The 19,558-nt window shown below is 46.2% G+C and overlaps 1 protein-coding gene across 3 annotated transcripts in view; it reads right to left on the reverse strand.

The window, feature by feature from the left end:
- Window positions 1–19,558, reverse strand: part of RTCA (RNA 3'-terminal phosphate cyclase) — a 225,437-nt gene that overhangs the window by 117,869 nt on the left and 88,010 nt on the right. For all 3 annotated transcript variants that reach the window (XM_069641582.1, XM_069641584.1, XM_069641583.1), the window contains exon 8: window positions 8,869–8,993. In XM_069641582.1, coding sequence (XP_069497683.1) covers window positions 8,869–8,993 — 125 coding nt within the window. The remainder of the gene's footprint in view (window positions 1–8,868; window positions 8,994–19,558) is intronic.

The raw sequence follows: 19,558 nt of genomic DNA on the forward strand, positions 1-19,558 counted from the left end.
AGGGTGTAGGAAAAGTGTATGAAGCATATCCAAAGATTATCCACTACCTTGACTAAGTCTGAAGAGTAATTTCAAAGTTTTCCTGAATTGTTACAATCAAATTGCCTTTTTAAAGAAAGCTTATTTAAAACTGACATTAAATAAATATTTATAACTGAAACCTTGAGTGTAAGTGTTACTTGGCTACTTGTATTTACGGATTTCAATTGTACAGCTCTGCAGCTCACATTTACCACTCTTGGGATAGGTCACACTACCAACTTGTGTAGTACAGACCTATACCAAAAGGTGGGTTACCTAACACCAAGCAGATAAGTCTTGTGTAGTCTCACACAGTGCAACTGCACCATTTCTTACCAAACAGGGGTATGGGGGACTAAATCGACATTTCCATCTTCAGTATTTTCCATTTGCAGTAATCACACAGATCCTGCATGCCTTTCGTTGAGACTAGAAGGCTGACATTTTGGCTCCATAACATTATAAGGATGTTTTTAGGGTTGCAGGGATGACAGTTATTGCTTCCTCTCTATTAATTCAAGCCTGTCATCGTCTATGTTATGTTAGTCGAAAGAGTGTTTTCAGATCCCTGCTGCGCAAGATTTGGAGAGGGCATTGAGCTCTACAGTTGAGTGCACTAGAGGTAATTGTTATGGCTAATTGTCTACGTTCGGTTAGGTCCAAAATTGTTTTAGAGGAAGCAATAAGAACATACCCATCTGCCAATTGGACACAAGGGAGATAAGGCTGGAACAAGGAATTTTGGTTTCAATGCCAATATCTGGATTCTCTCCCAAATTACCTACTGTCACTATTGTTAGGTAAGATTTTCATATATTTATGATAAATCTTCCTGACCTGGGTCAACCCCAGAACATTTTGCTTGGACTTGGTGATTATTTTTTATTGTCCCTAGGTGAGTGGGAATCTTTTTCCGCTCTCACCTAGTCTTTTACTCTTTCGATGAGTGACCTTTTTAGGACTCTTCCCTAGTGTGCGATTGGGGTTATAGTTTTCTAGAACGTTTGGCTGACTAACGGTCTATGGCAAAGCACAACATTTAAATGCAGTGGTTCTGGGTTGCCTTTGGCCTTCCCTTTTTCATTTCTCTTTAATGTACTTGGGTGAACTACTGTTCCCAAGGGGTCAAGTGGGATTTACATCCCCTTTACATTTTATATAGTGAGCCAGCACACCCCACCTTATGTGGAGTGCTGGGGAGATACATTGTATCCCCTTTCTCACTTCCCTGGTAACATTTTTGTTACAATTACAAGTTAACTTGAATGGCTAGTGGCAGTGAAACTACTTTTATGACTGTCATTATTAGCAGGATGTCAAACCAGCCGTGGTAATGCACATGAGGGTCACCATTCTGTTAGAATGGTGGGCTCTTTTTTTGCCATTTCTTGTTTGCTTGTGGTTTCTTGGGTCTTCTTCTGCAGTCCTAGGTGAGAGAAATCCTGGTTGAAGTTTTGTCTTCGGTTGGAATCCTTTCTGTTCCCTGCCAAGGCTCCAGAGTGTGTGAAGGCAGGAGGCGAGGGAGGAGTCCAAAACTCTGCAGCCCTTTGTCCTTCACCTTGCCTGAAAGGAACCAGTTCACAATGGGGGGCTGGCTGTCCTGATTGGTCAGATGGACCACCCCTTTCTGTAAACTGCAGGGAGAGTTTGCAGAAGTTGCACTGTAGTTCCTGATAAATACTCTGATCCTGGAAGCTGCTGACAAGTCGACCACTGGAACCAAATCCGAAAAGAGGAAGATAAAGAAAAGACAGCTGTAATGATTTCCAGCGACCAAAGAGCCTGCTGTGTAGCTGGAGCCTGAAGTAACCCTTTCAATCGACCTTGGGATCCCAAATAGGACGACTGCTACCCAGAGTCTGGTGGGATCCACTAGTCCCAAGAAGACCCGCAGAATGAGCCATCCCTCGATGTGCTGGGACCTTGCTGGGCTGCAAAACACCAATAGCAGGAGACCTCAAGCCTGAGCGCATTGCATGGTTTTCCCAAGTCCGATTCCGTCCGAAGATTTGGTGTACTCCTGCTGGACCTTCAGACAGACAATTCCAATCCGTAAAGCCCCCTGCCCAGATTGCAGGACCGAGAGTGTGAAGAGAATCCGACCGGCGATATTAGTTCTTCATCGGATACATGAAAAAGGGTGCCAAATCCACTGAGCCACAAGAAGCTGTAAAGAATCCTTAGTTGGAAGCCTACACAGTGGTTGCCTGCCACCAGTTTTCCTTCAGTGTTCATTTCTTCAGTCTCCAGACCAAGAACCCAAGGACCAGAGCCTGTGCTGCTGAATCCTGAACTCTTTCTGCTGAGGTACCGTGTTGGCTTGGGTAATACTTACCTTATGTCTTGTGTGACTCCTGTGAGGCCGGGTGGGCAATTTGTGCGGTTGGGAGTTTGGCTCATACCATTCGCCCAGGCCTAATGCTGGAACCCATATAGGAAGCCTTCTGTGAAGTCCCTACCACTTAACTCTAAAGTGATACTTACTTGTCTGAAGAGATATCCTCTGGAACTCTGACTTTCCTGCAACTGATCCCTATCCTGACCTGCTTACAGCTGGCTCCTAGACCGCTAGGGTCCCTCTTCTGCCACTGAGAAAACTCATGCTCAAGAATTATGGAAGGACTTTGATGATCAGGATTCTGTCTTGAAATCTATACCAAGTGTTGAAAGTACCTACTTGTAAATGAGTTGAGTAACTTTGATTCTGTAATGGAATACGTTATACAGTGTCTAAAAGATAATACTTAAATATAAGTTGTTTGTTGCTCCTTTAAAATGTATAGACGTTATTTTACTAGCCCTGAATGGTGGTACATTCATCTGTGCTTGATGATCTAGCCATGCTGAAAGATAAGGGTGGGGTAGGAGCTTTAATATTACTTGATCTGTCAGCGGCATTTGATACCGCTGACCACTCCACCCTATCAAGCATGGCTGCGGCAGGCCTCTCCGGTCCGGTTCTAGCCTGGTTTTCATCCTTCTTGACAGATAGGAGTCAATCTTTGTTTCTCCCTCCGTTTCATTCGCCTCCTTACTCACTGTCTTGTGGTGGTTCCTCAAGGCTCAACCCTGTCCCCCGTTTGGTTTAATATCCATGTTCGGCCCTTACTGGATCTCATCAGCTCCCACGGGTTCAGGTGTTACTCATATGCTGATGACACCCAGATCCTGGTCAGGTTAGATCCTGACCAGGCCAGGGTGTCCTCGGGTCTGTGTGCGTGCCTGGAGGACGTGAAGAGCTGGATGAACCAGAATTGGCTGAACCTTAATGGGGACAAAAATGAGATCTTGGTGGTGGTCTCTACATTTTGGTCTCCTTCATTCTGGCCTCCTTCACTTGGTGACTTTCCTAATCCAGTGACGGCGGTTAAGAATTTGGGAGTGATTTTCTCTTCCTCATTGTCTATGGCCCCACAGGTTAGTACTGTATGCAAGACTGGCCGCTTCTTTTTGAGGATGCTTCGTAAAATACTACCCTTTCTCCCAAGGCACTTGCATCCCTTGGTTGTGGCCTCTCTTGTAAATAGTCAGATTGACTATTGCAATGCTCTGTATCTGGCCCAACCTCTGGGCTTGATACACAGGCTTCAGCTCTTACAGAATATGGCTGCTCAGGTTTCCACTACAGCTCCCTATATTACCCATATCAGTCTTGTTCTGTGGGCCCTCCGCTGGCTCCCAGTGGCCAGGGGGATTAAGTACAAGTCCCTCTGCCTGGTCCATCGCACCTACTTTCGGCAAAGTGCTGAGTACCTACAAGGCAAATTTCCTCATTACATTCCTGATCGGACCCGGTGTTCTAGTAATGCCCATCTTGTAGTCATCCCTAAATTTCACCGCTCTAGGACAGGTGGCCGTGCCTTCTCGGTGTCCACAGGCAAGCTGTGGAACTGCCCATTGCTCTCGGAGGCATGAGGAATCATCTTGAATTCAGATGCTCTCTTAAGACCCTACTCTTCTAGATCATTGCTGTGTTTTTCCTCGTGCCAAGATGGCTTTTGGTGAACGTGCTTGCTACAAATGTCTGTAACATAACAAACACAAAAAGTAACAGAGTTGGTAGTGCTTTATTATTTCAAAAGTAACAACTATAAAAGCCTTTCAACAGGATTTACCCACCTCGATTAGCTGTGTGCTCTCCTAAATGTGCGTTATTGGGTTTTGCTTTCCCTGATCTGCTTTAGAGCATTTCTAAAATAGTCATAAAGTTCCTTCTTTGCCCAGAACTGTAGATGACACTTCTGAAAAGTATGATTGGTTAAACTATATATTCCTGTAATAGAAATAGCATAATAAGTTTATATGCCAATAGGTTATACTGGCCTTGAATAGCTGTTGCTCTTCTGAAACGGTAGTTGGGTTTTGCTTTCCCTGAATTGGATAGTGCACTTCTAAAATAACTGTAGCTCCTCCAGAAAGTATACACGTTCCTTTACTAGCTCGGAACTGTGTTCTTAAATGTAATGCTGGTAGTGTAACTGTATCCATTCTTGATAGAAGAAAGTTCTATATGTTGCAAGAGATCCTTTTACCAGTTTGTGTCTAATTAAGTGTGTCTACAATGGAATAACACTGTATATTCTGACCAATAGGGTCTACTACCCTTGTATTAGTGATTATAATCTAAGTAACTAACCCGGTTTTATTCCCCAAGAACACCATATTGCCTTTCTGACCGTATAGTTAGCTTTGACTCTACTTGAACTGCACAATGCTATTCTGAATAGGGTCATACTTTCATTTATAAACTACATGTATTGTGTTGGTTTTTATAATTGTGCTTATAACTTATGTGAATCTTACTTACTTCCCCAAGATTTATCTTTGCCTACCGTGTACCAGTGTTTTTATGAACCATATGTATGCTACAATTTCTATGTACTGACCTTCAGCCCTCTCTCCCTCGAAAGATAAGGCTGGCTGCTCTGTCCATGCTACCCACATTTTCAGGGGGCACAGCCTTATACTAAGAGTGGAGTGTCTGTACTGCCTCAGATATGGTTATATGAAGTCCTTCAGTAAAACTGTTCTAACTATGAAATGCACAGAATTTCTACATCCGGTATTGTCAACTGGTGAAGTATATACATGAAATATACACAAGTGGCACAAGCACATCTTATAAAAATGTTGAATAAAATGAACTCAACCCCCTTCTCCTGGTTACAGCCCTGGTGTTAGCAGGGGCCCAAATGGAAATAATGCATGCTACCTGCTGCAGCCAATGTACCTCCAAATGAAGTTTGTAAACCCTGCCTGGGCATAGACACCTCAGGAGAGTAAAGACAGTTGGAGAAGGTTCTTGGAATATTTGGTGTGCATTCTCACAGTGGAATAATGGATAAGGGCAACGCTGAATATTCACGTGTGGGAATCAACAGCATCCCTCATAGCTGCACAACGCAGGCACCTTCTATAAAAAGTGAAGTGGTACATACCGTTTACATCATTCTTTTTTGTGCAATTGTTCAAAGGTACCAAACACTCCAAGAGTAAAATTGAGATATGGATCGGGCATTCCAGCATAAGATCACTTTTGTGAATGTGGTTTAGGCTATAGGTCTTGCCAGCATGCTTTTAAAGTCATTTAAAATATTTGTTAACTGCGAAGAGTTGGTTGAACTGTACAATACATAGGAACATTTTGAGATTTGTGGGTACAGATATAGATGACCTGCTGTTGTTTGAAGTACTGTTTCACAGTAAAAGTTCTACCTTGTATTTAAAATATAATAAAAGTAAAAATTACATATCAGCATCACAGTAATGCATTGTGCGACATACTTTGTAGTTGGTTCTCCTGGTAGTACTGAGCATGCAGCAGAATGTGATCAAAGACGACACGATAAACCCAGCAGGGATGCATTTGCCTGCTTGGCACTGAGCAGCTTCTGTAAAGATGGCTGAATGGATATCTTTACGGGACACCTTTACAGCTAAGAAACAGTGTGTACCTTTGGTACACGGTTTTTGTTCTCACCTTTCTATGGCTTTAGGTATCCTTTCACAGGTTTCTTGATGCACTTGCGCTTTCAGATTTACTCTTCGCCATTTTAATTTATCTAGAATCTAGATTTCATGCTTGCACCTTTTGGGTGGCCGCAGACCTCTGGAATGTGAGGCAGGTCAGGGAAATGAGTGCTTGCTTCTCATCATTTTAGTGCCACCATGTGGGAACTCTGTGCTTGACTTAAGCATAGGCATTCGTTTAATATTGTAAAATGAGGCATTATTTTTAACCTTTAACCCCTACTTTTTGCAACAGTTTTAAATTTGCATGTCGTGTATTAGAATATAAAAGTGATTGCTTAACACAGTGTATGTATGCATTGATTAGAAAGAACTCCAAAGAGAATGTAAAGTGGCATCAATAAAACCAATGAGGTTTTGGTGGCTGTTTTGCATATTAAAGAGCATTTTGGGAAAATGAGAATGACCAAAGAGCTTTAGATCGGTCAGATATGTCTAAGAGAGTATGACTGAATCACTAGATAGCTAAAGCACGCTGAGTTTGGTACACGTTTCCTTTTTATTTTTAAATAAACAAAAGTGGCCATCATAGACTTTAGATGTCAAAGTGCAATGACTGCTAACAGCTCAAAATTGCTTGCAGTGTTGTGGATCAGCCAGACTCCGAGAAACAAAATTGCCTTTATATTTAAGAAATGACAACTAGTACATTTCAAATCGACTGCAATAAAATGCTGTTCCTCTGGCAATCTGCCGCCCTAGGCCTGGGCCTAGTCGGCCTTGTTTTAAATACGTTTATGCTCACTAGACCCTTGCTACAGTAACAGTGGACTATTTTCGTGACATGGCGAAACACTACATCCCCCAAGCTAGATGGATCCGGGACTTACAAAGAAGGGGTGAAATTCGACAGGTATTGTGTTGGTTTCACGCTCTTCCTGCGGTCCGCGTACAAAAGACTCAGGACTTGGTCCTACAGGACTTTTGGTGGCTGTAGTTTTTGAGACACTTTTAATGTGTCAGACTCGGGTTTCTGTGTTTTTGTTTGGCTCTGAGACAAGCAGTATAATACGTGAAGAGCTGTAGTGAATGCACTAGTATGAATTATTCACACACCAAGCTACCAGGGTTATTAACGCTGCATCAGGTCTTTAAGTATCACAGACTCCCGAAAATTGAATAATGGATCAAGGCCGCCAAATAACAAGTCATTTGTGGAAAGTGTATTGCACCCGGTTGCATATAGGGCAGCATGTTTCACCAGCCATCACAAGCAAACCGATGGAAAATAAAGAGAGCAAAGCAGGGAGTGCAACAATATTTGAGATGTTTCAGCCAAGGTCACCAAGAACAATGGTCATAATGGCTGTTCCGGGTGGAATTGTCGTACGACATCATGCATCACACCTATTTTTCTGCACGATACGCAGGCCATCCCAAATACCGGACCACTGTAGGATCTACCAACAAGGTACCAGTGGCTAGTTAGCACATAATGTGGATATAAATCCACCACCCTACCAGTCTTTGGACAGATAAGAAACGTGGCCCACCCCAATATACCAAATGTTCACCATTAGATTTGAATTATCCTTCAATTCAGAGAACAGGGATAAAGTCGTGAAGAACAGTCATTTTGATTATATAATACTCCAAAAGGCAGTGAACCAGCAAACAAGCAACATTTGGCTCACTGCTAGAAGCATGTTCAGTAGACATCAGAAAACGAACTGAGATGTTGCTTATAGAAAAGTAAAATGGACACAGGAAATGGAGAGTGTTCCTGCAGCATTCCGGTGAAGGGGGTTTGCACTACAATGTAAACATAAATTGGAAAAATGAAGGGAGACACATTCCCTGTACTAGCAGCCACTGGGACTGACCAGTGCACCCCAAACGAAGTGAGTGAGCCAATAGGGCCTCACTCACCCCAGAAATCCGATAGCTTCCAGACAAAAAGGAGATATGCTGGAGGAGGACATTGGTGTCCATGGAGTTAAGTTGCCAGAAAAAAAGTTAACACGCCTCGACCATGTTCTCTATTCTTATTTACGGAACAGTAAAGCATTATGAAAGCTGAACACGGGAACCATCTACTGCCTGAAAACGAGGATTCACGAAAGGGCATAAGCAATAGTAAATCGGAAGCCTCTGCCTGAAGGTCCCACCGAAGACATCTCCTGGGCAGCCACCGCAGCCCGGCCACTGGAACTCTTCTTAGGGGATTAGACACACACAGGCTTGCTTTTTAGAAGCAATGTCTGCACTCCCAGGTTTATGATAAACAGAACACGCGTTGCTGTTGACCCAATTCATCCACATCAGGCCTGCTAACGATAGCAGCAGTTTTCCCCACTCCCAGCGCCCACTATGCCAATAGTGGAGCCTCCTGCTCCCTAATTGCATTGGCCAGACCTGCCGGGAAGCACATGGCCCTTCATCATCATCATCATCATAAAGCGTTATTCGACATAAGTCGTCAGCCCGTGCCCTCTTCATTTATGATCCAAGACTTAGGAATGGGTGGGATAAAAACGGTGGGGGTGGGCGGCAGGTCCCCAGAAACAGAGGGTCAAGATTATGCAGTGAACATGAAGGCGCAAGCTTGGTTGAGTCAAGGTTTCAAAGAATAGACATGCATAGGTGGGTGGTAGAAATTACACTTCTGAAGGAGCTACATAACCATTTCCATTAGAGACTGAAACTATGTATTAGGATCTCAAATTAAAACCCACTCAGCTCTCACAACATACAATACATACATTACCATTTCAGTTAGGAATACAATAATCACCCTTAAAACAGCCGGAATTGCCTTGCTTCAAGAAAGGACATTTAGAAAGAGCTATAGAGACGGAAAGACACAGGGTAGCTTACATTATTCCATTTCCATTCCCAAAGGCTTGATCTTTGGGTTCTTGAAGAGGCTGCACATTCACGTATATGTCCTTGATCTCTCGTCTGATGCACCTTACTGCTGCTGTTGCCATGTCTTTTGCGATCTTACGTAGAAATCAGAAGAACAAATGGCTTCAATAAAATGTACATTAATATTGACACATCGCAAACAACTTACATTTGAAGCAGATCTAATCAAGAAAAATACAATTCAAGTAGCAATAGTCGTTCTCTTCCTGTAGACACCTTCCTATAATAAAACGTGTGCGCCACCATGTGGCACGAATGAAAGTCGCATCTCATCAGTTAGGAAATCCGCCCATTTCACATCTCTCTTCCTTAAAACAAGAATGCCAAGTCTTCCACTATAGACGTGGAGCTGCACTTGTGTTTTCGACAGACTGTGTACAAATTGAAAGGTATTAGACACATTAATTTGACGAAAAATCTTAAAGCTATTGATGCAAACAGGGTTTTTGACAGCAATGGCGGAACCAAACTCTTATCCTATTGTGAGCCTCATTCTCCACCGGAAAAACAAACGCAATCCTTCAACATGTCTTATGACTGAACATAAAAAGGAGGCTTCGTCGAGCCCACTACTTTAGCATTTAATGACTGCATAATCACTCTTTCGTTAAACGTTATTTATAGGGCACCAAAGGAGCATATTTTTCGCCAATCGGTCGGATCACTAGGTTTTTACGGTGCCTGTGGGCTCTACTGTCAAGGAGATGTCCGGGTAGGCCTCTGCACCCTACACCTCTTGTGTGCCAACCTATTTTATTTCCAAATATTGTGGTAGAAAAGATTTGGGCTTGCTGAAAATGTGTAATATGGGGCCACTTTGAACATTATTCCAAGGGCCTCTTTCGGTTCCTAGTCCACCCCTGGATGTCACTGTATTTCAGTACCACATGATTGAGTGCAAGCCATCACCCCTTGAGAAATTCATCACCCATTAAGGGGTGTATTATTGAGGACTCCTTCGAGCCACCAGGACGACTGGGGGCCACTTGCATTACGGGGGTTGGTGGGTGCCAACGAGGCCCCTGTCAAGAAGGCTACCCGGAGGGCAAAGGACGCTTCACAGCTTGGTGTCACAAGCCCTGCTCACATGTGTCCCAGGGGAGAGGGGGAGGAATAGCTGCACTTTGGAGCTTATGTTATGTTACAGGCATTTCTATAGCGCGCTAAACGGGAAAGGACTTTCAACAGTGAAGACAGTAGAGCTAAGAGAGGTCACTTAGGGAATAGGAAGGTTTTAAGCAATTTCCGAAATTTAGAGAAGTCCTCAGTTAACCTGAGGGCAAGGCGATGCAAATTCCACAAACTGGGGGTTATTAGTTAATTCTTCCATTGGTTGCAGGTATGGACTACATATGGAGGTTCAATTTGCTCCCGAAGCTCAGAGACTCACATACATCACACCTTTGGGTTGCCTGCAATTCAGGAGCTGCAAGCCCACTCTGCGTTGCCGGGACCAGGTTGAGTTGAGAAATTGCGTAGTTGGACATTTGGCGTGCATTCAGTGAGTCCCCAAACATACAGGAATTGCTTCTTCGTGCAAGCCGGATCCAGTGTGCTTTCTGTCGAGTGTTTTTTCAGCACCGGGATGATAATGTTGTACGGGCATTCTTTCCTAAGGTGGGGGTGGGTGGCCCGAGCGCAGCGCTTTCTTTCCGGTTCCACAGAGACCTGAGCAGTGGTATTATCCGAGTGGTGTTCTTGTTCCACAAAATCTGTGTGCCAAACATTTTACTCTGATGGTTTAATGGGTTAGAATTTCATATTGCTAATATACACCCATAGCTGCTTATTTCCAGATATCCTCTCATCGCAAATCTTCACTCACTTCTTCCCTCTCTTTAATCTGGTTTTCGCGCATCTCACTCAACCGAGACTGCTCTTTTGCATGTCTCCAATTCTTTTCGCTCTGGTCGCCACTAAGCTCACCTCTATTCTTATTCTTCTTGCTCTCTGTTCCCCAATACCCCCTGCCTCTTCCCAGTTCTGTTCCTTCGCCCTACTCTCCCCCAAGCACTGGAACACACGCCCCCCCTCTATCCGATCCTCTTACTCTTTACATACTTTTCTAATTTCAGATCTTATCTCCTATCCGCTTTTTCCAAACACTAAGCCTCATTCCCCATTGTTTCTGCTCATTATTTAACATGTATTGTTTCTCCTGATTGTACTGTTTTTATCCTTTGTTCAGCGCTTTGGCAAATGGTGGTATAAATAACATTTTTAAAAATACCTGAGTGATGTACATGCGCGCCTACATTTGAAAATCAAAAGCCCTGAGATTTAAGATGGACAGAATAGGCCCACTGCTCACCCCACCCCCCACTGAAGTGAGAGACGTAAATAAATATATACATACATTCAAGCCAAACAAACATTACTTTCTTTTTTAAAAAACTTTATTTAAAGTCAGCAAATCACAAAAACATGTTCAGTACATTTGCCCGATATATATGGGCTGATTCATGGAATTATTTGCGGTGAAAACGCAGATTTGCGCACCTTTCTGCCCGAAAATCCCCATACTTTGAACAGGGATTTTCGGGCAGAAAGGCGCGCAAATCTGCGTTTTCAGCGCAAATAATTCCATGAATCAGGCAGTCAGTGTTTCAGTTCACGGCGCAATACGGATAAAATTATACATAATTCGTTCACCCCATGGTAACCATTTATTATTTAGCCATTTAGTCTTCGGCAAGATACGTAAAAGTTTTCCCATATTTTTGTGGGGTGTGACATACGTGGCATCATTGATGTATGTAGATCTTCACATTCATTCACCCAAGCTAAGTCCTTCAGCCATTCTTGTGCAGTTGGGAGGCAGCGAGCCTTCCATTTCTTGAGTATGCACCTTTTCGCCACTGTGTTGCCCATGTTTAAAAAGGCTCTGTTCTTCCTCTCTGGCAGATCCTGCCACTGCCCAAATAGCACTGATACCGGCAATACGTCTAGATGCCTACCAATAACTTCAGACATTGCAGTGTATGGGAATAGTTTCTTACCTGTAACTCCATTTCTCCAGCATTGGTATCTTTCATGGATTCACATGCTTTGAATATTCCCCGTCGTCAGGCTGGGAATCCCCGGTACATTATATAGACCCTTTCCCGTAGGAAAACTTTTTCGACGCTTATGCGTCCTATCCACCTCGTTTTGTATCATGCGTGCCCGTACCGTCAGGACGTCATGATATAAATACAGGCCCCACCCCCGCGCTCCCTCAGATTTCGGCCCCCAAAGTAGTGGGGGAACCGGTTTGCATGTTCAGGGGAGGCAGGTGGGCGCATGTGAATCCATGAAAGATACCAATGCTGGAGAAATGGAGTTACAGGTAAGAAACTATTCCCTTCTCCAGCATTGGATCTTTCATGGATTCACATGCTTTGAATAGATTACATAGCAGTACCACCCCCAAGAGGAGGCGTGCATGCAAACCCATATACTTTCTTCGCAAAGGCCGTTCCCTATGATCATGTATACATCAGTAATAGTTAACATAGGAAAAACGAACCACATGCAGTCATAAATTCCACAGGATGCAACCCCGAAGCCGGGGCTTACCTTATTGGAATAGGTGTCAAAGCACCGCCTGTCCCATCCGGGTGTCTTCGGCATGTTGCTGCGACAGGCAGTAAAGGCGGGTAAAGGTGTGTGTAGCCGCCCAGGTAGCCGCCATGCAGATGTCCCCTAGAGGGACTCCGGCCCACAGTGCCGTCGACGATGCCGCTGCTCTAGTTGAATGAGCTCTTGGCCGTCGTAGAAGAGGCTTCCCTGCCCTGGAATGGCAGTATGAAATGGTAGATGACACCCATCTTGATAGTCCTTGCTTTGAAATGGCTTTTCCTCTAGCACCCAAACTATAGGCCACGAACAGCTGTCTCGTTTCTCTGAACGGTTGCGTACGATGAAGATAAAACTTGAGAGCCCTTTTTACATCCAATGTGTGTAGCATGCGCTCCGCTCCCGAGCATGGCTCCGGAAAAAACGTAGGTAACACAATAGAGGAGTGTTTATGGAACACCGAAGGAGCTTTTGGTATGAACTGCGGGTTAGTGGCTAGGACTACCTTAGTCTTGAAAAATCGTAAGTATGGTGGGTCTACCATTAGAGCCTGAACTTCTGAAATACGTCGGGCTGAAGTGATGGCCACCAGGAAGGCCAATTTCCACGACAGAAACTTTAGAGACGATGATGACATTGGCTCAAAAGGAGGCTTCAGACCAGATTGAGGCTCCACTCCGGCGGAAATTTCTTCTCTGGAGGGAAACTCCGAAAGAGGCCTTTAAGGAAGTGCTTAATCAGGCGGTCGCTGAACAATGGTGCCGAGTGCCGTCGACGAGTAAACCTGGAAATGGCTGCTAGGTGTACTTTTATTGACGACACCGACAGGCCCTTTTGAGCTAAGAACAGCAAGTATGGAAGGAGCTGTTCCGGCTTAATCGATTGCGGGGCCAAACCTGGTTGATCCTCACACCATTGACAGAAACTTTTCCATTTGTACGCGTATGAGGCGTTTGTGGAAGGTGCTCTTGCCGCTTGTTGGATACGCCGACAGTCCTCCGGAATCGTTAGCCGACCAAATTCGGCGAAGTCAGGAGCCAGGCCGTCAACTGGAGGCTGTCCGGGTCGTGATGCCAAACGACACCCTCCTGTCGAGACAGAAGGTCGGGGGTCTTCTGGAATCTCATTGGTTCCGCCGCCGCTAAGTGTAGTAGGTCTGAAAACCACACCTGTCTGGCCCAGTATGGGGCCACCAGAATTACCCGACATGGGTACCTGAGGATCCATTGCAACGTCCTCCGTACAAGGGGAAATGGAGGGAATGCGTACAGGAATTTGTTCGTCCATGGGAATGAGAACGCATCCCCCAGTGAGCCCTGCTGAGGCCATCTGCTTGCGTACTGATGGCATTTTTTGTTGTTCTTCGTTGCAAACAGGTCTATGGGTGGGTGTCCCCATTCCTTGAATACTTGTTGAAGTTGTTGGTCGTTCAGCACCCATTCGTGAACTTCGTTCATTTCTCTGCTGAGGGCATCGGCTTCCACGTTTCTCACTCCTGGTAGGTGGAACGCTAAGATTTGCATGTTGTGTTGCAGGGCCCAATGCCAGATTTTCTGTGCCTCCGTCGATAGGGACCTGGAACGTGTCCCTCCTTGTTTCTTCAAGTAGAACATCGTAGTGGTGTTGTCCGTCATGACACGCACCACCGAGTCCTTCAGTTGAGGAAGAAAAGACTTCAGAGCCCATCGCACTGCTCTCAGTTCTAGCAGGTTGATATGCAGGGAGGACTCCTGCAAAGACCACTGGCCTTGTACCTGTAACGTATCCAGATGAGCTCCCCATCCGCTCAGCGATGCATCCGTCACCACCGTCTTTTGGAACTCTGGTTCCAGTAGAGGCATTCCTTTCGTTAGATGAGTAGACACTCTCCACCAGCCGAGTGCTTGAACTAGTTGTTCGTCGACGACCAGTCTGTCGGACCAGCGACCTCTGCTCTGCACCCAACGGTCCGCTAGAAATTCCTGGCAAGGCCTCATAAACAGACGGAAGTTGTTTATCAACGGAATGCAGGACGACATGGTCCCTAGCAGGGACATGTACTTGCGCACTGAGACCTTGGTACTGCCTCTCCATTCCGACGCCTTGTTTTGAAGTTTCTGAATTCTTTCGCTGGATGGTTTCACCAGGCTTGTGTGTGTATGAAACTCCGATCCTAGAAAGACCAAGGTCCTCGAAGGCTCTACAGAGGACTTGTTGAAGTTTATTGCGAAGCCCAGTTCCTGTAAGATGGACATTGTGGCTCGTAGACTGTCTCGTGTTTGTTCCTTGGATGAACCTCTGATCAGCCAGTCGTCTAGATATGGATAGACATGATGACCATCCTTCCTTAAATGGGCCGCTATAGGGGCCAAGCACTTGGTGAACGTCCTGGGGGAGAACTTGAGCCCGAACGGGAGGACCTTAAACTGAAAATGCTTTCTCCCGACGACGAATCTTAAATATCTCCTGTGTCGTGGGCGTATTGGGATGTGAAAATAAGCATCTTGAAGGTCTAGTGATGATAGATAATCCATGGGTTGCACCGACCTGATAACCTCTTGGAGCTTTAGCATTTTGAATTTTAGGCTCTTTAGCCACTTGTTGAGTACCCTCAGGTCGAGAATGGGCCTCCATTTGCCGTTTGGCTTTTTGACAACAAAGAACCTGGAATAAACTCCTTGTCCTTCCTGTGCCACAGGAACTCTTTCTACCGCCCCTTTTCGCAACATAAGCGCCGCCTCTTGTCGTAGGATTCGGAGGTGGGGCTGTGTCGAGAATAAAGGGGGAAGACGCGGAGGCTTGTCTTTGAATTGCAGCGCATGACCCATGCGAATCGTGTCTAGGACCCATCGATCTGTGGTGATGCATTTCCATGGGTCGAAGTGATGAGACTCGACCCCCCAGGACGTTCCGAAGGCCGTCATTGGTTGCTGGTTTGCTTGTTCTTCGTTGACGACGGACCTGAGCCTCGCCGCCTGGAGGCTTGATAGTCCCTGCTTCTCCGTGCCGACTGGGACGCTCGTCTAAACCCTTGTGAAGAGTACGAGGGCCTATTAAATCCACGGTCCCTCGAGGCTCCAAAGCGGGAGTTTCCAGAAGCACCCCTGAAGGGGCGAAAAGAGCGAAAATTTCTACCCGTTTGAAGGGCGCCGAGGGACCTAGCAGTATCTGTGTCTTCTTTCATCCCTTTCAGCGCTTCATCAACCTTTTCGCCAAACAGGTGTTCCCCTTCGCATGGCATGTCCAGGACTTTGTACTGTACTTCAGGACGGAAAGTAGTACATTTGAGCCACGCTTGTCGACGAAGCACTACTCCATGGTTGATTTGTTTGAAACCAGACTCTGCTAGGTCAACTGCGATATTAATAGCGTGGTTCGAAGCCTCCTCGCCATCCCGCACCAGTAACATAGCTGCTTTCTGGTGTTCGTCTGGCAGGTGTTCTAGGATAGGGGCTAGTTTGTGCCACATTTCCCTATCATATCGTGACACGATCGCTAAGGAATTGGCTGCTCTTACTGTCGTTGCTCCGACCGAGAGCACCTTCTTTCCAAAGGCGTCCTGCCTCCTAGCCTCGCTTTCAGGTGGCGTTGAACATTTTTGCTGGACCCTGGCCTTCCTAGCCGCTGCCGCCGACACCACCGAGTCAGACAGAGGCTGTGATGTTAGACATTTCGGAGTGGACTCCGGGGCTTTAAACTTTTTCTCGATCCGTCCCTTTATGGCTGGCTCCGAGAACGGATGGCGCATCGTCTTGAGACCTTCTTGCCACACGTGGTCAAGGATTGGGATGGCAAATACCGATTTTCTCCTTTGACCCATATGGTCAAAAAGGAAACAGTCTTTCTTCTGCTCCTCAGGAATCAAGCCGAATTCGGAACAAGCTTTCCCCATCATTGCATGGAAGGCTCCCACATCATCAGCGGGAGATCGCTGTGTCTGGCTCCTCGTAGACTCCAACTCTACATCCGAATTCCATGTTGGGTCCCTCGACGGTGACAGGGAGATGTCTGACCCGGAGTCATCCAGTATAGAGTCGGACTGCGACAACTCACCCTCCTCCTGAGCTCGAGGACGATCTTTCACCGCCTGGGGAGCCGATGGGTGTTTCGTCGTCGAGCGAGCCGTACAAGTTTGCTCGTCGACGGAAGGTACAGACAAAAGTGACGATGACGTCCCGGGTTGTGGGAACTGCGTATCCAGCTGCTGCAGGAGCTTCTGAAGAGTATTAAGCACATCCAGAGACAAAACCGTCTGGGGGGTCAGTAACGTGGATGATATAGGCACCATACCCCCGCTCGCACTCGTCGTCGTCGACGTGGAAGGCCGTAAGCCTAAATCCGATGGCTGCAGAACCATGTCACCTTCCCCTTCCGCCGAGCAGGCCGTGTCTGGCTGCAGTAAGACCTCAGGGGGGATCGGGTCATAGACCTCAGGCAGCCAAGCCATAGACAGTCTCCGTCGATGAAGGAATCCCAACCGCTGCTGCTTGAGCGGTAATAGGCATCGTCAATGACACCGCGGTCGACGAGCCAGTCGTCGTCGTCGAGCCCTTAGACTTAGTCGTCGATTTCGATGCCGATTTCCCGGCTGAAGCATCTCGACTCATGGAAGACCTGGGACGGTCCCCTGAGGAGGATTTTGACAGCGCTAGCCTCTCCGTCTTAGATGAGGAGGAGGAGGGCTTTTTATGTGATGAGGAGGATCCAGCATGTTTCCCCTTATGCTTGTCCTCAGCGCGAATTTCTGCTGGCCGTACCTTCTTCGATGGAGGCTCCGACTTGCTCCTGGAGGCCGTGGAGCCAACTTCCGAAGCCGGGTAGGCACCCGCTCCGTCATTAAGCCAGTCGACCAGCCTTCTTTTACGGTCCTTAAGGGTTTTTTGGGAGAAACCCTGGCATATCTCACATGTATCCGCCGTGTGGTGCGGGTGGAGACAGTAGATACAGTCCATGTGGCCGTCTCCTTCATAAACCTTTTTGAGGCCACAGGTTGCACACGGGCGAAATAACGCCTTTCCAGACATAATTCTCCAGAATTTGAACTTCGCCGAAGCGAAACAGACAAAACAACCTAGTTTTCACTAGTAGTAAACACGAGGATCCCACTACTTTGAAAGACGGTTGAAATCTGAGGGAGCGCGGGGGCGGGGCCTGTATTTATATCATGACGTCCTGACGGCACGGGCACGCATGATACAAAACGAGGTGGATAGGACGCATAAGCGTCGAAAAAGTTTTCCTACGGGAAAGGGTCTATATAATGTACCGGGGATTCCCAGCCTGACGACGGGGAATATTCAAAGCATGTGAATCCATGAAAGATCCAATGCTGGAGAAACCTGTTTCCAGTAAAGCAATAGGCCCGGGCAGGACCAAAACATATGCAAGCAGCCAGCTTCCGACGCCCCGCATTTTGGGCATAAACCATTGTGGTCCTGGAATGTCATCTTACGTTTATATGGTGTGTAGTGCAACATATGCAATACCTTATTTTGAATATGTTTCAGCCGATCATTCATGGACACTGACACAGTGACCCATTGTTCATCGCCTATCTCCCGATTCAATTCTGTCTCTCATTTCACACGTGAAGAGTCTGCTCGTATCGAGGACTGTTAGGCAGAATTGCAGGCAGTACTCTCTGGGACCACTACACACAATTAGGACAACAGGTGTTAGCCAAACCAACCTTTGGTATAAGTCTGTTGAACACAGTTTTTGGTAGCGAGCTGAGCAGCCAGGCCTATCTCAAGAGTGAATGTGAGCAGTACAAGTAATTACACAGAGGACTTTCAATCACAGTGGTTCAAGTAGACACTTATACTCAAGGTTTCTTTGTAAAACACTTATTAATGTATTACACAACCATTTAGAAAACATTTCACTAGAAGAAGACAACCTAATATTATAAACCAATACACTTCAATACAATATTCTAAGGTTTTGAGACAGTTTGAGCTCCCCTGAAATAGGATCCAAATAGCAGTTCAGTACTTAAAAGGGTACAAAAGGCACAAGGTAAGTAAAATAGATCACATATACTTTTTAGACAATGCAAATAGTTTCAGTTCACCAGAGGAGTTCAAACAAGTCAAAAGGCCAGGCCAAAGTCAATGGGCTAGTGTTCTGCATAGGAAAGAGCAGTCCTGGTATCAAACGGTAAAGTCTTTGCAAAAAGTTCACAAGCTGATTAGGCCTGCAAGTTGGGAAAGTTTCACAAACTTTTGACCGCGAGAGTGGCGTTCCCTCAATCGGGTTGGCACATACCTTTTGTATGAAGAAACAAATGCTGCTGAAGTCGTGGCTCCTGGCAGGTCCTGCAGATCTTGCTGGTCCCGAGCCTCAGTCGTGGGGACAAGAGGGAGGACGTCGGGGGGACTCCTGCACTGCACGGGATGGTCGAAGAAAGCAGACAAATGGAGTCACTTCAGTTCCAGTAGCTGTAGATTCAAGAACACAAACTGGTGCCCCTCTCCCTGGTTAATCCTAACCAGCCTTGAGAATGGTATCCAGGTATCTTATGAGTTGATTGGTCCCATCAACTCAAAGGAAGAAGCCGTCCTTGGAGTTTGGCAATTTGGACCTGCAGCAGGGCTTCACCGGGCAAACCAACGTTCCAGGAGTTGCAGCAGCCGTCCTCTTCCAGCTCTTCTTCGGTTCTTTCGTTCCAGTGGTCGACTCTGACTTCCAGTCCTGGAGACTCGCCTTTTAAACAGTTTTCTCCTATTCATTCTAGCCTAGCTGCCACTCACCCAGTAGGGTGGCTGTCCTTGCCGGACAGTCAGCCAGCCAATCACGCCAGAGTGCATTTGGATCTCCTAGGAGACAAAGCACAGGAGTCGGGCACCTACCCACCCCAGTCCTGAAGCCTACCAAAGGCGTAGGAACAAAGGGACCAAACCGGGTTTGGCGCGCAGAGACAAACACTAGAAGGACCTTTCCAAAAAGAAATGGCGAAAAAAGAAGACCGGGACCCATTTAAATAAAGGGGCTTAAGGCGCCATCTTGAAAAACATGGCTGTCGTGATTTTTAGCTACGGGTGTTCGCGGTCGGGAAAAATCATGGTAATTTGTTGTAAAAACACTGCCACCAGCCTTTTCA

This window comes from Ambystoma mexicanum, chromosome 1q (genome assembly GCF_040938575.1).
Source record: "Ambystoma mexicanum isolate Mex_15411 chromosome 1q, UKY_AmexF1_1, whole genome shotgun sequence".
NCBI classification, from domain to species: Eukaryota; Metazoa; Chordata; class Amphibia; order Caudata; family Ambystomatidae; genus Ambystoma; species Ambystoma mexicanum.